Source organism: Echeneis naucrates, chromosome 7, assembly GCF_900963305.1.
Source record: "Echeneis naucrates chromosome 7, fEcheNa1.1, whole genome shotgun sequence".
In the NCBI taxonomy this organism is placed as follows: domain Eukaryota; kingdom Metazoa; phylum Chordata; class Actinopteri; order Carangiformes; family Echeneidae; genus Echeneis; species Echeneis naucrates.
In genome coordinates, this window is record NC_042517.1 from 12,135,422 (window position 1) to 12,159,960 (window position 24,539).

Below are 24,539 nucleotides of genomic sequence, written 5' to 3' on the forward strand. Positions count from 1 at the left end.
CAAATCTGAAATCGATAAGTGTTGTCAATTGACACAAGTTCTACGGATAGGTGGCTGTGAATGCACTCACCATTAGATGTGAAGCAGCTGACTCTCGTGTTGTTCAGAGCTAGCGGTGGATTGGCATGTCTCATGAAGAGATGTGGCTCCACCTGGTTCCAGGTCAGGATTGGCGCTCCGGTCCAGCCTGACCTGGGACCTGTGATGAAAGTGGGAACAGCTTGAGCTCCTCGCCCTGTTGAACAGATTAAAAACAGACACTGACTTCAGAGGGATATTTGTTGGATTCTGACCTTATTAAATCATAATTGTCTAACAATTTAGTTTGTTGGAGAAAAAAAACAAACAAACAGGGTTGTCATAGCACAGCCAAATTAAAACTTGCAAGCAGATGAAGTTTAATTTTCATCTCAAATTTTTTATAGCAAAGTCTTCATGCAGTCAAAAAAAAAAAAAAAAACCACTTACGCTCGCAGATGACCAGACATTAACTCCTGCAGTGGCAACAGTATAATGCTTAAGGTGCATTTCATGTGTAAACATGGTTCACTGTGCTGTGCTGACCAACCCACAGGTCAAAGGTTAAGTGTACTTGTGTGAGATGAGAGAACTATCTGATGGATAACTATGAGGCTGGCGAAAGGGTCTGTAAACTGGACTTGGTTATAGATTCCTGAAAACGTTTCAGCTCTCATCAAAGAGGCTTCATCAGTTCTGAACAAACGAGCAATCTGAAAAAGCGTCTTTTCTTGGGCAGTAAAAAACCTTCAAGAATCAGTAACTAAGTCTGTTAAAGAACTACGGCCTGGATGACTGTGGGTTGGAGGGAAACAGGACTGCCACTACAACACGTCAGTTGTACGGCAGAATGTAATGTGTCAATCAGTTAGCTATATATAATGTGTATAGTACGTTGGCTTGGTTACTTTTATCAATCCTCTGATCAAACTCTTGGCTGGAGAGCAATTGAGTCTGTTCCTCTAAAACTCGAGTTCGTCCGGAAAGTATCTTTGCCGTGAAGAGACCAAACTGGGTGATTTTTCAGTATCTATTTTGACTCAAAATGTTGCCTGCCAGAACTCCAAAGTAATTGGGGCAATTCATCCTTAGTGGTACTCCTGGATGATTTTTGCATATTATACATGTGAAATGTTATATATAAGTAGGGTATAATAGTATGTCATTAGCTGTTGATTTTCTTCCTGGCTGCCAGTCAGAGGTTATTGTTCAGGCAGCAAGTGGGTGAAGTGGGTGGGCAAAGGAGGTCTCGGCTCAGTCTTAGACTGGTAATTTATGGTTACAGCTGCTGTCTCCCTCTTCCAATGTGCACGGACAGTTTGAGTCGTCAGCAGTGCATCTTATTACTGATTTTCTGATCTGATACTGATTTCTATGAGCTGACAGCTGATTGGACATCCGTCTCCCTGGGGGAGATATACATAGATGTAAATCGACCATCTTCATTAAAAAAAACAAAAAAAAAATAAAAATAACTGCAATTACAATCTCATGATAGCAGCTTTTGAAAGAAAAAAAAAGGAAACGTAGTAAGACAGCTTGGCTTAAATTGGAACGCCACTGATTTTACACATCAAAGTCTGTTTACAGTCTCGCTCAAGCCTCGACTGAACATATATAAGAAAACAAGTTTTATTAAGCTGTTAGTGGTTCCAGGGGGAGCTCTGTGAAGTCCACTAAGTGGTTTGGGTGCTTTTGAAATGAAAACAAATCTGTGGTGTGGACTCAAACAGAAAAGGCCTTACCACTCTGTTGCCCACAGCTTGTCTTTGCTTGAGGCTTGTGGCTTGAGGTAAAATCAGCTGTTTGCACTACAACACCAGAATCTCAGAGAAACCCAAAACCTGTCAGATGTCAGGTTGCAGAGCCCATTTTTTAGGTTCAAGCAGGTGAAATGGAATTTGAAATAAATAAATACATAAATAAAAAATATGGTTTGTCTGTAGCAATTTCAAGCGCAGCAGCAAATGAACACATTTTGAAAAATAACCACATGCTGAATACTTATTGTTGAAATGTAAATACCATTGAATTAGTTTCACTTTGAAAAGCACCTTTCTGAATTAATGTGGTCTGAGAATTACTTCCCGAAATTCTTAACGAAAAGTTCCAAACTTTGTCTCGAGTATATCATTAATTTTGGGTTTTCAAAACAGAAAACACTGATAGTGAATATTTATCATTGTTGGCTCACAACAAGTAAGTCTGGGTTGCCTAAAAACTGCCCCTGGGGTGAATTTGGGTTTGAATTGTTGTTTTTCTCCCCCTCAGTCCTGTGATAGACAGGCAGCTTGAACAGGCTGCACCCCGTCCTCACCAAAGGTCAGCTGGGATTGGTGCCAGCGCCTCGGAGGAGCACCATGGATAAGCAGTACTAATATCAAATGGATGGAATATTAAGGTGCTGCACTGTAGTGAAAATGGTTTCTCCGTTTTGTGTGATGCCACTCTGTGATATTTAAATTTCAACTGATTCCGTGCTCAAACTGCAAAGATGAAATATCAGTTCCATATGCTGCCACAGCTTTCCAACTTTAAAGTTTCAACTCATTGTTTGGCTGCTCAGACCACAGCTTTGTGTTTTCAGCTGCAGCACAAAGAAGCAGACAGAAACATCTGGTAAAGATTTACATCCAGATATGTTAAATAATGGGCTTGGGTGGCCAGAACCACAACTCATGAACATTTATGAATATTAATGAATGTTTTGCTGTTACCGTTGAATGTATAAATAAACCAACACACCATGACCACTTGGATTTAGATTTTAAGTATTGGGAGAAAAGTACGTTGGCATTAACATTAATCTGAACCCTAAATAGTGTCCCTTACCCTGACCGGTCACCATTGCCTAGTCCCAGGTATGAGAATTGAATTTTTATGTTGGATTCCATTATTTATGATATACAGTAGGTAACTTTTTCTTCACAGCAACTTCCTAAAAGAACAAAACGCATTGTATTGTTTTGCATGCTTCATCTCAATGTAATCAAATGCACAAAAAGCAATTCTGACAAAATTGTCAATATTTTATTAATCCTCAGTTAAGGCAATCCATTACAAAGCATTTCACAAACCACAGTATGACGACAATATCATGTCCAACACCTGGTTTGGAAATTGTTCAGCATGCAAGTCAGAGAGGTATGTAAACAACCTGGGATAAAACAGGAGTAGTGGCAAGAAGAACCCATACAGTATGTGTCTCATAGGAACAGAATGGAAAGAAGCCAGAGATGCAACATGCTAGAAGTGGCTGTTATCTCTAAATAACATCTGAAGTAACAAATGAAGCACATGGCAGATCAGGTGAAATGAAGGCAGACAACCAAAACTTCCTGCCTTTTTGGCACAAACATGCACATTGTCTCGAGGCCAAGTTCATCTGAACACAACTTGGCACTGAATAGTCCTTATATGGGGGCTTATGTACATAATTAAGAGTTCAGTGTCAAAGAAAATGAGGGGACAATCAAAGCCAGTTCCACTACGGCAAAAAAAATAATTGTATTGTTGGAAAGTCATCTTTTACACTGAAAAATACATTTGCCATAATTAAATCCTTCACATTTGCATAAGTGTTGGTAATTTCAGATATACTAATTACCTACTTACTGCTGGGGGCAGCAGTTTTTTGAGGGTGTTTTGTTTTTTGTTTTTTTAATTTCTTCCCAGGATTCAGGGACAAAGCACACACACACACACACACACACAAAAAAGGTGTAGCATGTTGCAATCTTAGAACGGCGAACAGCCAAAAAGCCGTTTAATTATTTTTGATTCTTAATAATTTCATGAAATATTTTTCAGATGCGCACGCAACATACACCCCCTTGGTCCCCCGCAGAAGGTTTTCATTTCCTTCTTTCATAGACAGTTGCAATCACACTGGTTGTATGAGCTGCATGCTGATGCGGACCTGCCGACAGGCATCATGCCTGCCAAATGACAATTCCCAGGTTCATTTTCTGAGTAATGAGCATTCTGTAATTGTTTTGAAATAAAAATGTGCAAAAAAATACAAATCACTTTGAAAAGTAGAATTTTAAGAGAACATTTGCAAAATAAATGTATTATATATTAATTATTTAATGATGTTTCAGTTAGTCAGTTCATAATACTTATCTAAATATATTTGATAACAAACACATTAAGTGTACATTTGTTTCGGCTTGGATGGCTTTCTATAGAGGTATACTGGTATTTATGATTATTATATCACTGAAATCTTAGTGTCTGCATTTCACTTCTGAACAACAAGAGAATTTGGCAGAAGATTGAACACTGCTTTGTCTTCTGAGGGAGAAATGTCATCAATGTTTAAAAATTAAAAACAGAATGAAATGAGACATGGAGCTGGGCCTGTGACAGAAGGAGTTCACTGAATCTGGACTGAGTTTTTGCCACATCATTAGACTGTCTCCTCCGTGAGAGCACTAAAGCAGTGGGAGTGAAAGAACATTGCACAGCTTAGATTATAAAGCAACATGAACCGTGTAAACACAAAACAAAGAGAAAAATGAGAGCTTCTTATCCTCAAAGAGAAACACATCTTTGTAAACTTGAGTTCTCCGTTCAGGAAAACTCTGCGAGAACAAAGTAAGACTGAATAAGACAACAGATGAAAAATAAACTCACTTCCTAATGAAACCCATGAATGTTTACTTTTTCCTGGAGGCAATGTAAATAGCCACAGTTGGATTGTAAACAAGTCTTGACTTTGAATATTGTACAAGGCTCAGCAACACTCGTAACTGCCATTACTTCAAAGATCATTAGTGAAGAGCTGTAAGTATAAAAAGTACACAGCAGTGGTACTGCAGAGACAGTGCGCATCAGTCACTGAGGCTGTAATAGTTTGAAACTTACGACGGCTTTATCGTCACCAACGTATTCTGTGTACATCTTAAACATGAGACCTGCTGCTGCTGGCAGAATAAAACCTGGGTAACTGAATTTGGATATGTTTCCATATAATAGGCACATTTGGATCGAGATATTAAGTGACTGAGAGATAATGGCAAAAATAATGGCCATTACACAGTAAATCGATAACTCAGGGCGCCTACAAATGGCTGTAATGCTCTTTAAAAACTTATGCAATCACTAAAAGGAACTACAGTGAACTAATGGGAATACATGGATTTTCTTTTTGGATTCATTTGTAAAATAAATTTGTAGAATTAACTCTTAGGTATTCGGGTGATGCCCCAGTGTTTGGTTATACAATGGGCTGAAATGCATTACTGTCAAACTATGTTAGCAATGTGAAAATGAAATAGTAAAACAAAGCAGACACAATTCAGACTGAACACACTGACTGAGTCAGAAGTGTTCTTGTTTTGTTTTACATCACCTTAAAAAAAGCATTCATGTGTCTCCTACAGTGTTGTAAGATTTATGATTGTTCAGGTTTTATACTGGGAAAATAAAATCCATTCAAGGATAAACAATAATGGGAATCAGCTGACATCAGTCTTTCAAATGATTGTTTACAGGGTCCCTAAAACAGCCCAAACAAACCCCAGACAATAAAGTGCAACCACAACAAACATAACGGAAAGAAACACAATTAGAAAAGACAGATGTAGTCATTTACCTATCTGCATACTAAAAGGGAAAGCACATCTGTGCTTTAATAATTAAACTAATTTTCTGTAAACATGTAGTTTTTCTCATAAAATGTCATTTTTATTACACCGGTGTAACAGTTTTCTTATAAACAAACCATTCATAATGATGGTGGAACACGATGAAAACATAATATGAACTCTTTTCCAGGATTTTAATTGTGGTGATGGTTGGTTCTTTCACTTGAGTAACATTGCGAGCTTTGTGCTTTTGATTTGGACAGTAATTAGTGCATTCTGTAACTATAAATATTAGAAATATGTATAAGACATGGTGCTAGGAAATTAATATGGCAACAGCTCACAGCAGGTCCTCTACATTACAGTTTGCAATGAAAAACAATCCATCAGTTAAAATGATTCATAAACTGCAGAATAGCTTTTTATCGCATGCCTTTATATTACAGTCCTTATCAAAGTAGAAATGGGGACTTTTTATTACACTGGTCACAAAATATAAGATGGAAAACTACAGGGGAAATATGACTTCATTCCCCAAACTTTAAAACCCCTACTAAGGAATTAGTTATTTCTGTAATAAATAAATAAATAAATAAATTAGTATACACATGATCCCCTAGTTTAACACACATTTACTCCAAAAGGTATCACAAACATGATACACACATTCTAATATATTGATGCCGTCAAATAGGCCCATCTCTACAGGGTTTATTCGCTATCCATCACATCACCACTTTGACAGGTCTGACAGCAAACAACTAAAACTTCCTTCCACGCCGGGCCTTTCTCATCCTGAAGTAATCATCAGCAGGCTCCGCCAAAACAGTCTCAATGCTCCAAACCAAAGTAACGTCTCGAATGGTTTTGTTTAGCCAGATTATATTTACCAAAGTGTCTCGATAGTACTTCCATTCTCTCCTCAAAGGATGGTCAACTGGGTCCCAACAATCCCGCCCTGGTCAGACAGGGTTGGTCTGCGGCTGGTCGCAGGGCAAATGTGCCGGTGGGACAGGATTAGGTTTAATACCTCTGCTCTTCATGTAGGAGATCAGCTGGTCAGGGATCTCAGCCAGGACGTCTTTGGCCAGCCTCGCCATGCTCAGCACATGGTTACCAGTGCGGTCCATGTAGTCTCTAAATGGCACAAACTGTTGTGACACAGAAATGAAAGAATCATGCAATTTTACACTGTGATTTGGTCTTCAGTTTTTGTAATGTTGCGTCCATTGCGTGACAGATTACTTGAGGCATTTTGACTTTTAGATTTTCCACCTGTTATACTAGATGCATATACTGTATCTTAAATGTGATTTTTTTCCTCAGTATTCAACAGGAGGCACTACCCTGCGAGTGCTGTAAACCTGCAAGTGCTCTTTGACTGACGCAGAGCAGGGATTTCAGTGAATACAGTGAAGTACAAATAGCATCTTCAGATTTGTTATACTTAATAAGCAGAAGCCGATTTCTTCAGATAAGAAGTGAGGAAGTCATTTTAATGAGCACCAATTTGCAGATTTGCTGGTCTGACATCGGAGAGGATTTAAATGAAATTGTCTGCAGGTCTGAGTGTGAGTGTTTGTTTGTCTCTGTCTGTCTCTGTGTGTTGGCCCTGTGATGGACTGCTGACCTGTCCAGGGTGGCCCCGCGGTTGAATGTGTACAAGTAAAGCCTTTGTCTTTGTGGCAGTGCTAAAGACCAGAGGGTCACTAAAATGATTTTCTTAAGACCAACCCACACCATTCTTGCAGAACAATATAGTTCACTTCATTAAAAAAGTGAAAAAACAGAGTCCTCTATAGACGTAATGACTCCATCCATCTTCTACCGCTTTTCCGTTTCCAGGTCGTGGGGACATGATGACTAATGGAGCAAAATTATCACAGTTGTATTCAGGAGGAAATTGTTTCCTTCTGTTAATGAGCAGAGAGACACACCACACATTTGAAATGTCTCACCTGTACAATGTCTCTTTCTGCCAGCTTCCCCCGTGAAGAAATCCTGATGTCATCACCGTCCAGCTCAACCATGGCTACAGAGAAAAGATCGGTTTAGCAAAATAATCTCTCTAGTGTGTTGTTCATTTCTGGCAACTGAAAAATGTAGTTCAGGGGAAAAAAAAAAAAACAAAAAAACAACATCTTTGATACTGAAAAACAAATAGAGGTTATCCCTGTGTGGCAAGCCATGTTGAATAAAACAAACGTCCACTGATACAAAGACACAACAAACTGGTTTCCATTGTTTTGTTTTTCAGATATTTTTCCTCAAATAACTTCAGTTACTGTTCTCACCATCAAACTCAGCTTGACCAACTCCAACAATGATGATAGACATGGGGAGCTTAGCTGCCTGTCATGAACAAGAAAAGCAAACGGTCAGTTGTCTCATAAATACCAGAAGCACACACTGCTGAGAAATGCCTGACATTGCTGTTTGTATAGTCAGACTACTGAGGGGTTACATTTCCAATTATTTTTGTGTCTCTCCCAATATACTTCTCAGCCCATCAGTATTAACCTGAATGAAGATCCTTCAGAGAAGCCAGGTCCCCAAACAACCAGGATACAGATAAAACAACATTAACTGAACGATATCTAGCATCATAACAGTTTCTTCACTGCGTTTCCCCTCAAATGATGCTGCCTAACCTGGTTTTCTAGGGCCTAAGAAAGAATAAAGAATACATTATTCAACCCTAAGGCAGCCAGCAAATAACAGAATATTTTAGTTAACAACGAAACAATGTACAAATTGGAAAGGCTGCACTTACAACCTGGAATACAAAATGAGCACAAAGGGTTATAATGTTCTTGAGTCTAATGTTTACAAATAAGAGCAGTGGAAGGAAAGCGGTAAAGAAACATGTACGAACAAGAATAAAGTCAAATGCTGTATTCATAAAACATGACTACCTCTTCCCACACACTTGCAAAGTCTCCCATTATTTATTCATCGTGTTTGTTTAGAAAATACTGTTAATGTCAGACCGGGAAAGCCACACGTCCAATCTATTTAGCTCCAACTTAAACAAAAACCAATCCCACATAATGTAGATTTAATAAAGCTTCATCTTCTGCACTTTTTAGAGTGAGGCGTGTTACTCCACTGCCTGATGTGGAGAATGTGAAAGCCCTGGCATGAATGAATGAATGATATATGCTTGGTAGAAATGCATTTAAAAGTAGGTCAGCTTTCCTGGAAAAACCTCCCAAGGGGAGAGGCCTATCATAGATAGCACTAAACCGACGGAGGAGGACCGTCCTCTTCATGGTCTCTATCGTTATTCCTCCATCTCTTCTCCCTTTTTAGCTTTCCTTTCACCAAGCTCACTCCTCGTGACCTCTTGCTCGCGACACAAAAATATAAAACATACATTATGTTTGCCCCTTTCCAGCAGCAGAAGACACCATTGGCATATACTTATAAATGACGAAGAAGATTCTGAATGAATTATTCAGTCTACACCATTTGTTACTTTCCCTGTACTGCAAAGTCACTCAAGGGATATCACATGGTCATTCTGTTAAAAACTCATCCTCCTCTCACTGTACAGAGCTACGGTAATCACACAGATGCTGCAGGCAGATGTATATTCTCCTCATAAAATTTTGTTCTTTGGACTATACCAACTTTTTAGGCAGAGAATTAGCGTTTGCTCATGTTCAGCACATGCAGTTACTGTCCTAAAGTTCGGTTATCAAACTTCAAAGGACAGTTTAGTTTTCCCCAGAGGCTGTCCTGCCAGATATGTAGAAATATTAAGCACTGAAGGCTATCTGTGCTGGATTGGGGAAAAAGTAAATCAGAATAAACAGCAGAATTCACAACATAACTCCTGCTATTTGCAATGTACTATCTGTGGTCCTTAAAAACAGCTCTAAAAATAAATCACAGCATCCGAGAGCAAAATTTAGGGATGATTCATCTCTGCAGAGCAAAGGCCAAATGCCAAGTGCAGCGGGTCATTTGGTCCTTCGCTCTGTGAAAACAGTCGCCAGGTCCAGACCGAGAGGTGAGAGGTGGCGTCAGGACACAGCGAGCTGGGCCCAAGCAGTGCAGAGCAGCAGACAAGATCTTAAAAGGAAGGTGTGGCTGTTCGAATGGTTTGATTAACAGTCGCAAATTCCCTTTAAACCCAGTCTGCTGGGGGTCGGAGTGTCGTGCACCTGGTTCATGATGACTCACCGAGTGTCAGCTTGACTGCTGCACAGCTACAAATCTTTTCGTAGCAAAGAAAGCAAGCCAAAATGCAACAAAGGCAGGAGAAACAATCACCACAATAGACTTTTTCAAAAATCTGAGCAGACAACTGCCTCACATGGTGAGCTGGACAAGGTCCCTGCTTTTAAAAACGTAAACCTGTAGACCTCAAACTTAAATTCAGCCCTTGAGGGTCTTAATAAGAAGAAGGAAAAAAATATTAGAGTGCCCAAGTGCAGGGAGTGAGACAAGTGGAGCAGAAAACATCTCATAAACCCTGAAATCCAGTGTTACTGGCTTATAAAGCCCTTAACGTAACAGAAACCCTGAGAGCAAGGCCACAGTACACAAAAAGCACCTGTGATGCCAACGTCCTTGTAGAGGTGAAGAAGTAGAGAGAGTGAGTGAGAGCGTGAGACAATACAGAGAGAGAGGTAAACACCCAGAGGCTACAGCTAGAGATGCACTTACGTTCACTATGGCCTCCTTGGTCTGAGCCATGTCTGATATGACACCATCAGTGATGATGAGCAGGACAAAGTACTGAGAGCCATCCTGAACTGCTGCTGCATACCTGAAACACAGGACTCATCAGCACACAGCGCACTAACAGGGCGCCGCACTGACAATGTCAGAGCAAAGGAAAGTTGAAAGCAGAGGCAGACTACATGTACATGGATTTACTGGTTTGAACAGCAAGAGAGAAAATGAAAAAGCAGCAACCACTGTGTCAGAGATTCAGGGGGGAAAAAACATAAAAAAAAAAAACATGTCCCTCAGAAACAAACTCTCCCTCCCCCATGAATGTGATACAGAAGCTGAATATAGACATGTAAAGAAATAAAATATGTTGTACAGCTTCCTCCTGCCTCAGACACTAATATGAAACTCATCGGAGACACTACAGTGAGTGTGGCCTACTTCCATCTCCCTTCGCTGGCTGCTTGATGAATAATTTATTAAAATGTTTATGCAAAGTGAGGCAACCTTATTCTTTAAGAACATTGTCAATTCCCCAGGACTCAGTTGGCCGCACTTGATGATTGAGAAGGGGAAAAAAAACCCGTATGATTTGTGATAGCCAAGGACAGGTCAGAGGTGAGCACTTGTTGTTGCTCTCAGTTAGGTAAATTCGACGGTGGAGTGCTGACATTTTAATCAAACAGCGTGACAACGGCAGGAGCAATGGCTAGTGTTTGGGAGATTAAAGAGACATTTGTCTTCCTCATCTGTCAGCCAGTGTGGGCCACGCTCACACACTGTGGAGGCATTTGACCATGTTGCCACACTGCAGACTTTAGCCCCTGACACAATTCTGCATTATGGCTGGATCGCAGCAGTGGGAGCAGCCCATTAATGATCAGAATTCCACCATTGGTCGACCAAATGTCATGCGACTAGGTTTTGGTCAGTGGCCAACGCTCACCGAAAATGTATTCCCTACTTTGTTTCTTTCTCCTTCCAACTTTGTGCACTGGTCAGTAAATTTAAATACTTTTAATTTGGACTGTCACTGTTAACGAATGACAGCAATTTGCTTTTATTTAAAAATAAATAAATAAATAAATAAAATAAAATAAAAGAACAACCACAAGAAAAAACAATCCAAAGCAGCTCATTAGACAAGTCAGAAGTAATTAGCAGCTTGCGTAGAGCGGAATTAAAATATTTTATATTTCATATTTAAAGCAAGCTTAAATAGGCTTATTGTACTTCTTTTGACTTGAAATAAATCTAAGAGGCAAGTTCATGAAGTGATTCTCTTTGATTCCCAATCAAGATACATTGCCGCTTTACATTGTTAATACAACCAAAAAAAAAATTATTTTTTTTTTTTAAAGGGCATTGCATTTCATTTGTATTTGACATACATAAAAATAAATGTCAGGCACATCTATCCACCTGGTGTCATTTATCTTTCTGTTCTAACAATATACTGAGAAATGTTGAATTTTTAAATCATATTTAGTGATTAACCGTGATGATGATAACTTGTGAGAAATCAAAACGAATCAAATCAGATTTATTTATCAGCTCTTTGGAGGCCTCAAAGAAGGTAAGTAGAGCTCCCAGTTCATCCAGCTTTCAACTCCATAATGGCAAAGTAATTACTTTCATTACACGTATCATTATTATAAAGGACAGCAGAGGAATAAAAGAGGGTAAAATAGAAACCATCGCTAACTGCTAAAAATGACAGATCTGAATAGCATATAAACGAGAGAAGTGCCAGCAATCGGAGCTGGGACTTTTTTCTGCAGCATAAGAATAATAGCTCTATTAAGAAATAAAGGGCTTCTGTCCACTGAAGCTCTAAAGGCGTTAGTTTTTCAGTGGACAGTGAAATGGTTACAGGAAGTACATGAGAAAAGTGTTGAATTTGTCTTTTTGTCATTTTTTTTGTATTAACATGTAATGAAGGAAATAAGGAGCAGCCTCGTATGAAGGCGTGTTACCTATTGCAACTGAGAAAAATAAAAGACCCTGCTTAGTTTTTTGGAGCATATGCAATGCTTGAAAATGATTGTGGATCCCAGACAGAAGCTGATACGAGAGACAAAAAAATGTTGTCACAATTACATACAGCTTAAATCACTCCACCTCCTTAACTTACGCTTTTAGTGACTGTCAGAGGTTGTTGGTTATATAAACATAATTTTCAAACTGCAGAAAAGCAGCCTGGAAATGGCTTGGGGGCTAATATGTAGTTTGAATGGGATCCATTTCTAATGTGTTCAATTGTATGACAGCATAAAATGAAAAGCAAAGAAATGACAGCAGCAGTACTGGAAATTTGGTTGCAAAAAAAATCCTGTACATCTGAACACGGAGAGAAGAAGCAAAACAAACAGACGGATGCAGAAAGCAGCTTACACAAAAAATGCAATTGTGATGTAATCTTGATATATTATCTGTTGTTTTTTTTTTTTTATATAATAGTTATCGACTGTTCTCAGTTTCAGAGAATACAAATTTTATTCCTTTAAAGATGTCTTGTTTTTTCTTTTCTTTTTTTTAAACTACATCAGGTTTGTGCGTCCGTGTGGAAAGTGAACAGTTCTGGATAAAGTAACATACATATCCTCTGTTGTAGCAGTCGCATGAACAACTAGCAAAACGCACTTTAGCTGCTTTGCATTAAAGTAGCAGTAAGTCACACGGCTTTCAGCTGCTAAACATACAGGATCTTTTATATTTACATTTGTAATAATAACGCCCATTTAATGTGTTCACTCGTAATATTTGTTTAAAAAAACTGAAATGCAGGTAAATAATAATCTTTAGTCCACAGTGCTCAAGCCACTGTCACAGAGTGAGTCATTAATAGACAGTTCCCAGCCAAGTTATGAGTCATTTAATTCAATTTCGACCACCTCAGTCGAAGTAGAGAGGTCATCCTTCATATGTGGTCCAGCCCCTTTGTAGTAAAGCCTGTATTTTAAGTTGTGCATGAAATTCTATTAGCAACCAAAGGCTGTGTGGACCAGAGTCGATAGAAATCCGTTCAAAGTCATAACTATTTATGAAATAAAGTTAATCATCAATTAATCTGAAAGGCACCGTGATATGGCACAGTTTATGAGTCCTTTGGACTGCCCTGTTTTCAACAAACGTACCCTAACATTTTAACCCAAAGTCTAAAAACCACTGTAGCATCTGCACTCTACTCTGCCTGGTGCACCATGTGCCTTATTACCATTTTTATTTATCTAAGCCTGATGGCTGATTGTTTATTTTCCCTTCATTAGTTCTGCTCAATTTGTTGAGGAACCATCACTCACCGTCTCAATATCTCTGATGGCATGTCTGCCTACTGACGATAATTTACAGGCTGACTTTGAAAGAAAGGACAACTGCTCTGATGTGTTCGCTGGGAAAGATATTTATGTTTGTACCTTGCCACATGATTAACAACGGGGGCGAAGTTGGTGGGTCCGTACAGTTGAACTGTCTTAAGGCTTTGATGGTAAGCTTCGAGAATCCCCTCCATACCATTACAGTATGGGTTCTCAATGTTGCCGTTCTGAGAAGAACAAAACAAAAAACACAAAGCGAGAGTTGATTACAACAGTGATAGATTTAACAATTGATTGTTGGTACAACAACCACTGTCAATTCATTAATGCAGGATTTAAATCTCCAATAATAATATTATTGGTCTTTTGCTGGGAATAGAAACAAGTAGTGAACATGAATAGGCACACACTCAAGGTGATATGCTGAGCTTGTTAGCACACAGCAGCTCATTTATTCCTTTAATAACATTAAAAGTTGTTTCTCACTCCATCTGAACATTCCAGGTCCAAAATCACTTTCTTTTAGCCCAGCTTTGGGTCTCCACCAACTCCTTAGGGAACTATCTGGCTATCTACTAGGTTTTGTTGAAGTATGCTACAAAAATGATCTTACTGAGGAGATGAGCTGCCCAACGCCTCTGTCAACCAGGATCATCGAACAGCAGCTTTGCAGAGATATTCCCCTCTAAAAACTCAGCTTTTTCACCAATCACAGAAAGTCAAAGTCACCATGTCAGTCCAGTTAATGCGGTTCTGGTCTACTACTCCTCTCACTCTGAGGCTTCAAGCTAGTGTTATCTCCATGAAGCTGTTGCTACTGACTCACTGGATACCAAGGTCCCAACTCCTGCATTAACCAGAACAGTGTACATGGCTGGGTGGGTCTCGGTTTCCTCTCCACGGTAGCACAGGTTTGATTTAAAGATCATGCACGTTGTAGCTTTGAAAAAACAAGGACTGTATTTCACTGCGCTCTGTGGTTTGAAGTGTCGAGCCTGCTGCGTCTCTAACCACAGCAGTGATGAGTTTGCTTGCCACCTTTCGTATTTATACATTTATATGTTGGGAGGTGAAACATTTGTCATCTCAATTCTGAGAAACTACTTCATGCTGAGGAGGGCATTTTAAGATTTTGAAGTAAAAAATTTAATTGAAGCTAACTTATTGTACTGCAATTGAATTATTTTATTTTATGTTTATACCAGTAATTTGGTTTTATTATTGTTTTACTATATTGTTATATTATAGACCCAGTGCAGCAGAAATGCCTGAATTGGAGAAGCCCCGAAGCACCACTGATGCTTCTTCAAAAATATATATAAAATATTCAAAAAAACTCCCTCCCTTTTGAAAACTTTCCATTCTCCTAGAGATATGCTTGTCAAACTTTGCTTCAAAAGTTAGCTTCCCTAGCTACAAGGCCCATTTCTAACCAAATACACATGACAAATAATTCACCCTGGACTACAGCACAACTTTTCTTCCTCACTGACTTACTAGACTACAGTATGAAAGAATGAGACTTCAATTATATGGTGAGATGAATCTTAATTCGCAAATTCCAATGGCAATATGGAGTGATGCAGACGTTGCCCGGTAGACAGACTCCTCATTAGGCGGTACTATGCAGCAGCCAAAGCCCATTAGCTGGCTGAGAGAAGTCAAATTGATTTAAGGATCCTTCAGCCATACAGAACCTAATTTGCACTATAAAAGGTAGATGGTATTCACTCTGAATTATGCATGTAAGAGGTGTAGCAGCATTCATCTCAAAATGCACACATCTATATTGCACATGAAAATATGAGTACTTGTACATGAAAGAGAGAGCCGCGGGAGTGGGAGAATCATTCACACACACAGAGTTAGATCAAGACTTCTGATGCTGATTTACAACCAGTAAATCTTCAACGGCCCCATAATTTGCTCACCAGAGGGAACTCATGGGAGACCCTCCCATCAGGCGGCAGCTTAGCACCAAATCCCAGAGCAGGGAACATCTTATCACTGTCATAGTCCTGGATGATCTCGCCCACTGCCTTCAGGGCCATGGCATAGGCATTCATCTGGTACGGGTTCATGTAGTGCAGTGAAGTTGACTGAGACGGATTTCCTTTCAAGACAAGAGAAGTCAGATTCAGTGATGCAAACCAGCACAGGGAGGCTGAACTGAAGGCTGCAGTGACAGAAACATGAGTCAGCCAAGACCAAATTGGATGTTCAGAATAAGAGATTGGGCTTGTTGTGACTGTGGCTTATTGGTCACACTGGAACTCAGCAATGTTATGACAGCTACTGAAAGAGAGCAGCAGAACACGTTTACATTTTTCTTGTGCATGATTCTGAAGTCAAATTTCCCCATATACATGCAAATAGGAATCAATGGAAATGTTCATTTCCCAAGATTTCCCTTCGCACAAAGGCAAGTCAGTACTAGTCAAACTGATATAAATGATAGAAATGTGACAAATCCAGTGAAGGCACAGAGTGAGATTTAATGACTGAATGTGCATGCACTGACAAAATATTTGGACAGGATCTCTAAATACATCTGTGTAAATCGAGCTGTTGTGTTTTCATGACAGGATAGTTTCTTGTGTCACAGTTTTGTACATTAGACTAGAGTTTATTACAGTGTGCACCCAGAAAAATGTGAATTACACCGAATATGACACTTTAACTGGAACAAGGTGTCCCAGTGTTTGTTTGGTTTTTAGGCAGGTCTTTGTGTCGATGGAGCAAAAATTTGGATATATCGGTGCCATCAGACTTTCCCAGTCATGTCCCATGACCAGTCTTAACTAAAATAAGCTCCATGCCACATAAATGCAGCTTTAGGGTTGGATGTCATGTGTTTTATTTTACAATAGGAGCAAGTTCTTAAGTGGCTATATCCATGTTTGACCCGCTTCCCATTCATTTTTGTGATTTTTCTGCACACGTATGTCTACCTATGGATAAAGCATCCCATCCTATGTAACTATGTATAATATGCCCTTTGTGCTTTTCAATACAGAGCTTGTTGCTCCATTAGAAACATCATTGTGTTCCCCTTTTTAAACTGTTCACTTTTGTTATGTCCTCTGTCCATTTACTGTACACATTTACTGTGTGAAGACTTCAATAAAAATAGTTCAAAAAGAAAAATGAGAAAATATTACAAGTAGGGAGAAAGATCCCAGCACCTCTTTGATACATCGAAAACGTCACAGTGATACATCAGATGACAGATGGAAGCAGAGCGGTAGCTGAAACACTCACCGTTTGATGCTGTGAAATCAATGGCCACTGTGAAGTGAATCTGAGTCCTGGAACAGATAAAGAGAGGAAAGGAAACTGTTAAACAAAAAAAAAAAAAAAAGGTAGGAAAACTCAGTGCTGAATTTTAATGGGCTATGGGCACGCTTTTGTTTCACGGTACTCTGTGCTCTACCTGTCAATCTACCAGACATGGGGAGGAATGATACATCAGAAACACTGTTGATAATAAACCTGCTTTCCATTTTCACAATTTTCTTTTTTGCTCCATCTAATGCAAAGATTTTATAATTCAATTCATAAAGATGAGACAGCATTAATGGTCGAACAGCATCAACCAAAACCAGTATTTTAAAGATTTAATAGCTCAGAGGCGAGTTGAAAATCATCCCACCAAACCTACTGTAGCTGCTAAAGGCCTAGTTGGTTCCCAACTAGCTGCGGCTGGCTTAATGATTTTACTGAACATCACATGAAGGATGATTATTTCAAGGCGTCAGAGTTTCAATTTGAAAATGATCCAGATTCCTCAAGAGTTGTTATTTCACTGCAGTTTCCAGTTATACAAAGTTATGCAAAATCTTGAATGCTGTGTAACAGATTATTCAATATAGCCACCGCCGTAATCTTTATCAACATTCTTTGCATATCATTGTTTTACTTGAGTACAATCAATTCACTGCATCAATGTGCAAAAGCAGCTTAAAGTAATTAATTAATTAAATTCATGAGCTCGTAATTATTGGCAAAACTTTGAAAAGAGACTAAACATGGTTTAACAAGTCTCCAACGCATTTGCTAGTTTCCCTGGAGAGAGAAAAAGAGAGAAGAGAAGGTGGGCTTCGATCAAAGTGTGTGCTCCTTCACTGGGATTACCACTGATTGCCTTCCTGGTTTCACCTCCATTATGATATTCCCACAAGCACAGGATTGAAGATAATGACGGCTTCCTCTGAGGGAGAGACTGACCCGAGCTCATTAATCAGCATTGAGCTAGACTGCCCAGCGGCATGCTGCTTCAGTTTGAAAGTCTTGGCTGATTTTTGCAGTTCGTTTTGAATGTTTGGCCCGAAAAGCTCAATGGTAGGTTAGAGTCCAGGACGGTGGGAACGGCAGCACCAGTGATGTCAGTCAGACTGCCAATTAGGCCATCAGAGCACTACCTAGAGGGTAACAGTGAGACAGTAGCTGCTAACCTGCTGTCAGCTGAAGTACATTACTTTCCCATCTCACTCTGTTCAGTTTAACTCCTGATCCTTTAATAAAGATAGCAGAGTAAGACGAATAGAACTTAGCAATAGTCAGGTCAAGAAGGAAAGTACATCAAATTGTTTTTAATGGCGTGTTAAGTAAATCAATTCATGCAAAAAGCTCCAGTGTTTCGAAAGTGCTTTTCTGCTATTCCTGTTTTTATCAGTTGAATTTTAGTCTTTTGGTCTGACAAACCCACAGAAATGCAGCCTGAGTAACATCAGCAGAAACTCTGGCTTCACCAAGTCACCCAGCACCTTAGGAGTTCAGACACAGGGTCAATACGGCAGGAGCTGACCTCTTGAGGCCAAATGTCACAAATTCGCCTGAAATCAGAAAGCATTCAGAATTTGGCTAAGAAAACGTGTTCTTTGCTCCAATGCTGGTTTAATGATGATTTTTTTCCAATACTCTTTGGTAATACATGAGTGGTGAGTTCTCTATTTGAAAATGGTTTTGTATGTTCATACATCATCTGACCAAACACTCTCCAAGGTGGATAGGCCTTGATTTCCTAATATTTGTGTTGTGGTTATTAGAGCTGTTTTCTTCACATGGATATCCTTCTTTTCCACAGTTGTAGTTGTCCACAAGGATTCACCAGTTAGAAAGGTTCCAAAATCACTCACAATCAGTCACTCACTGGTGCCACATCTATGAGAGAAAACTACTGTGGCACAAACAGCCCAATGGCGCGTGGCCACACTCGGCCCTTTTACGATTACTATTTGTCTGCCTGTTTGAGATTTATCTCTCAGCACACATACAGCATGTCTGCGTCCAGTTGACTGGCTTAGGTTTCACTAAAGGTTTTTCAAAAAGTTTTAGTGGGGGTGCAGTGGGGATTTCTTGAGCTTAATGTTTTTTGCAATAAAAAAAAAACAACAACAACAACAACAAATAGTTTATAGTTTGATGCTGTCTGATGCTGCTGTACTGTCCGCTCTGTTTCACTTCTTTGACCGAGTGATATATTGTTCTATGCAATTAATGCAACATCATCGCTTCATATAAATTTATAAATCTTCTCTCATTTTTGGTCGCCACAATCCATCTTTTTGTCACCCTGAATCTCAGCTATAGTTTGAAATAGGTACAAATGTATCTGTGTTCTGTGTTTCGACGTTCCATTTAGACAAACACCATATGGCCGGGGTCTTCGTAATGTGAAATCCCTGGAGTCTTGGCAATCTGGGCAGATTGGGATGTCGTAACTAATGTAAAACATTGTGCAAAGGAATACAGCCACAGTAAACACCTGCAGTTGCACCATTATGTGTTGGAAATCTGCCAAAACTGACTGCCGCAATGCACAGATTGCACAGAATGCACAGTGTTTATCTTGTTTAATGTAATTCACAAAGATGAGCACAAGAGTGGAGGTTTCTTGTTTGGGGTGGTGGTGGTGGTGGTGGGGTGCACATACATGTTCTGTACAGCATATTTCTATTATTCTGCAGACATTTATCGAAGAATTTAGATTTTTATTTTAGTCTCATATAAGCGTGTGTGCCCCCGGCCCACACACGCTTACAAGACACTTATATTACCTTGAGCAGCAAGACAAAAAAAAAAAAAAAGAGGAAGACAATTTCTGCTACTGCATTCAGATATTACATATGATATAAACTCAACAAATATAACCCACCACTCTCTTCCACACTGAAATTAGCAAAAACTGGGCCACGTTGTGTCAAATATATAAATGTGACAAATGTCAGTTTCACGAGAGACACTTCACTACCGTGATGCTGCATTACGGGTTTTATTTGTTCAATTTTCATGAATGAGGACAGACTGAACAACATAAAATGTAGTGTAGTGGAACTGTGTCACAAACCTTGAACAAGTGACTGTGCTGGCTTTGGCTCATTGTACCTGCCAACTGAGTGTATGATGTGGTGTTTGACAATATGTTCTTGCCTATTTTTCAAATAACAGAGGCTTGAAGTATTTCTAAATACATCAAATCCTGACCTGACCAATGCATCATATCAGCCTTTGGCTGGACCTCACCTGGCTTCCATCCCATAATACCACATGCTGAGAGCTCTGGGGACATTTTAAGCACACCTGAAAAAGAACACAAAGTGCTGTTTTGCACCTTATTACTTTTTGTTTGTCCTCAACAACCCAGAATCCATAATTGACGTTGCCACAACATTTCCATAGCTGTGTTTATGTTCTGACACCAAGCTCTTCGTAACACCCAACCATTTTCCGCATATTCCGCATTTAAAAGTCAAATAATCATTCGTAGAGCCACATAAATGTTTATAAGTCAACCAATATGAAAAAAACAAAACAAACTACTTTTGTGTATCCCTTTTTTCTAAAATGCATGAACTGGGCATTCTTAATTGCCATCTACCTTTTATTGTCATTCTGTCCAGCCTCTGCTTTAAAAACATCATCAGTATAAAAAGGCCAGAAGGACTGACCCACAGACCTTCTTTCTTTACTGCAACCAATAAATAATGCATACATGCATACTTTTCTTTTTCTTTTTTTTCAAAACCCAATTAAGAAAAATTTCAGAGGTTGCAGTTCTCAACATCAGTTTAATGGGAATTGATTTAAATACTTCATTATTATTTGTTATATTTACAAATAAATATGGGTTTGGTTTGTAACTTAAACTTCTCTCAGTGTTCCTTCTTTTCTCATCTTCCTCAATTTGAGATGAAGCTTAAAACAGAAATGTGCAACCAAGTCATCCCTATCTGCTTCTATTTAAAGTCAAACATGAGCACGACCAACAATCGGTCAATGGCAGAATTGAAGTTTGGACCACAATGAAAACTAATCCGGAAATACAAATAGCTCCTTTGAAAAAATAAATAAATAAATAAATAAATGGAAAAGAAAATTTTATACCCCTGTAAAATAGCAGCCTGTTGTCTGACCATAAACCTACAGTATTTGAGGGGGGGAAGAGAGGAAAAAAAAAAAAAAAAAAATCAATAGGGTCACCCATTTCAGGTCAACATGAGATTTAGGATGAAGCTATTAAATCTTAATAAGATCTTCACACAAAAGAGGCCATCACACAGCAGGTCTCACTACATTTTAATTTAAAAAGAAACGTTTCAATATGTGATCAAAAGAATATAAATATTTCATCAGGCTCTCCGAGTCAGAGCAGTATATGGAGGTTGGACTTTAATTACCTCTGTTACCTCAATCTTGCTGCAATTGAACGTTAATGAAAATTAATGAAAAACCAATTCAGTGTGAAACCAGTCAGGATGTGGCAGTACGTCTGGAAAAGAAAATTGCTTTTTTTTTTTTTTAACCTTTGCTTCAGAAAATACAGTATGCTAGTCATGACCTTTTTATCAAGAGAGCTTCCACGCAAACATGCATGAAAGGAGATGTATCATTAAAATAAATATAAAATAAGAAATTTGAGTCAGATCAGATTAATACACCTTTCTGTTCCGGCTCTTGCTCATGTTTTTCCATCATCTCTCTGAATGGCAATGTTGGCAGGCATTCAGGTTGGAGCTTTTTTTTTTAATATATATATTATTATTCTTTGGGAATTTTATTCATTTCCATGAATTGAAGAAAAGTCAACTTATTTATTCAGCTAGTACAGATGCCAAATGAAAACTATGTGACCCACAGGAGTGGCTGTGCTCTGCACAAACCCACAAATTATTGTAATGTGTAAGTTTGATGTATGAAATCCAAACAAAAGCTGAATTGAATCTAAACCTGACGTTAAGACATCCTAATATGTGTATGGATAATAATTCAAGCTGTCTGATAAAACATAATGAAATCTTTTCCTGCCTCACATATTTGACTATCCCAGTGGGGCAAATCTCTTCATTTCTAATGAGGTTTTGCGAGTATTTCTCATCCTTTGTTTCAGGGTTAAGGTTGTGGGCGTGTGATTTATCTCCAAGATGTGGGCGATGTGAAGCCCTGTGAGACAATAGTAGTTCAGAGGTGATACAAATAAACCTAATCTAACAGCAGGGAAAGAAACTGCCTCTATAAAGACTGATAAGACTCTATAGTTGCCTAAAGGTTTTCCAGGTTAATTGGTGAAACAGCAGCTACTTCTTTTGAGTTCGCCTTGCTCGCTGAGTCTGGCGATTCATTTTCCACAGATACAGTTAATCTTTCCCACCGTGGATAAGCGGCATAATCATTATTTCATCCTTCCACCGTAATCTTATTTGTTTTTCTCATCAGCCTGTCATGCAATCTGCTCCAAGCTGGGAATCTGTTAAAAGCAATATCTTTCATTTTCCTGCTCTTTCTTTATAAATTAAGTTATTTAAGATTGCAGAACTCACAAAGTCAAATAATATCTTTGCAAGGGTGTCACAAATCATTTAGCTACCACAGCTGCTGCCAACATTGGGTTCTGTTCACAAATAATATGAAAGTAAATCTTGGCTTGTATATACTGTACAAATAGTGGGTTAAAGTCCTACAAAGAACTACAAGAAAACAAAAATCTGTTCTTGTGATGTCAGCAGAAATAGAGCTCCCAGGAGAAACCTACCTAAACTTGATTAAATATTTATATATTTGATAATATGAATCGATGATTTGGGGTCATGGAGGCTGCCCTTAAGAATTCATCTCAATGAAACATTTATTGAGTTTTTAGTTCAAAACAAACAAACAGACTATAGAAATAGTCCAAAGTGAGGTCATTTATAACTATGATACACCTCCAACAACAAAATATCACATTCTAGGAACCAGCAAAATAAAAAACAGGCTAAAAAAAAAAAGGAAAATATAAATTATAGGCAAGTGTTTTAGTGTCACCAGTCAGAACCGTAATTAGTAATAGTGGATCATCTGTTAGAGACTGAACTAAAGTATTGATAATTCTAATAAGTGTTAGTGTCAAATCAAAATATAAATGTTTCAATTAAATGATTAAATAAGCGTAATTAAGTGGGGGAAAAAGTTATTTTCTGAATCCATGAGGTCCTTTACATTTAAGATGCAGGGGTGCCATCCACGTTGTTCTATTCCCTAATGTAAAGAGTCAAATGCTGCATTAAATCTTCTACATGTAAAATATAATCAGTGTATCATTCTCAGATTAATGTCGATGGCACTAATAGCTGCACAGATGCCTGTGCAGTTGGTTTATGTTCAGCTCTCTGGCTCCAGAGATACAAGAGCACAGTGCAGAAAAATGGAAAACATAAATAGAAAAGTAGAGATAGTGATAGGCTTGATGGCAGAACACAGAGATAGCCAGCTTGTCATGTTTTCTTCCACACTTTTGTCATCTGTTTGGCTCTATATAAAAATTTAAATACACAAAGACGTCCATTAGAGAGAACACTTCTCCTGGAAAACATCAGGGAGACAACGACAACAGGAGGCACAGACGCTACAGCAAGTCTTCTGTGATGATTTAAAAGACCTCAAGAGAAACTATCACAACATCTGATGCTGAAGTGATTTCATTTCAGGGATTTCATGTTTCTGAAAAATTTCCCTGATCCCGGAGTGTTTTTAAAGCAATAGCCTTTGTCATCATTCCTTCTCCCGGGCACTGCACCAAAAGAAGCAATGGGCTTTTAACATCTCTAAATGTCTCTAACAAAAAGATGAAAAACCACTTTGCATAATGCTTCAATCCCTATGCTGGCCACAATAATAAATGGGGTAATCGCTCTCGCATTTCTGTCCAAAACAGTTTCATGCAAAGGTTTCCACTTCTCCTTTAACTTGACAGATAAAAAGCTGTGTCAACCAACTGATGTCTAAGAATTCAATTCTTATTTGAGAAGATACAACAAAGGCTTGTCCTTTGTTATAGGTCTTATAAAAAAGTTAAGACTGCACACTGCATGTTGTCAATTAGAGCACAATCAAATTCATGTTCACGCCTCCATGAAATTAAAGCCTCTCTTTTACCTCAAAATTCCCTTAATGAATGGACTTGCTGCACATGCTACTACATGCTACACATCACCTATTTGGATTAAATCCAAGATGTCCACTGGGGAGAGTCTCTCAGGGGGGCCATCTTTGAATGCATAACATTTACTAGTTTATTACCAAACAGAAGGTGCAGCTCAAACACTCAGCAGCAATATTGATTACAATTAGGAAAGTAAAATCTCCACTTTGGAACTGTGTATGCAACCAGTAAGAGTTAGTAATGCTTGAACTAGATCAGTGTTTATGAAGCTTTTTTTGTGTTGGATTGGCTGCATTATTGCGTGCATTAGACAGTCTGTCCGGTTAGTGGTGGTTAGAAAGACCTCTGAACCAAGTAAAGCTTTCATTTTTTACTCTCCTCATAGTTGCACTAGATGTTGCGTTTTGTGTTTGAAGAAATGCCCTCAAAGCAATCCTGGGATTTCACATTCATAAAAATTAAACAGACAGAGGACGGACTCATTTATGGGCAGGCAAACCAACAACACAG

The 24,539-nt window shown here is 38.7% G+C and overlaps 1 protein-coding gene across 1 annotated transcript in view; it reads right to left on the minus strand.

Annotated features, from left to right (window-relative positions):
- Nucleotides 1-6,571: 6,571 nt before the first annotated feature.
- The window catches only part of cpne5a (copine Va), a 60,824-nt gene continuing 42,856 nt past the window's right edge, over nucleotides 6,572-24,539 (minus strand). The window contains exons 15-21 of the mRNA XM_029505434.1: nucleotides 16,871-16,917; nucleotides 15,541-15,722; nucleotides 13,709-13,836; nucleotides 10,284-10,386; nucleotides 7,904-7,961; nucleotides 7,568-7,641; nucleotides 6,572-6,760 (exon numbers count right to left, since the gene is read on the minus strand). Coding sequence (XP_029361294.1) covers nucleotides 6,572-6,760; nucleotides 7,568-7,641; nucleotides 7,904-7,961; nucleotides 10,284-10,386; nucleotides 13,709-13,836; nucleotides 15,541-15,722; nucleotides 16,871-16,917 — 781 coding nt within the window. The remainder of the gene's footprint in view (nucleotides 6,761-7,567; nucleotides 7,642-7,903; nucleotides 7,962-10,283; nucleotides 10,387-13,708; nucleotides 13,837-15,540; nucleotides 15,723-16,870; nucleotides 16,918-24,539) is intronic.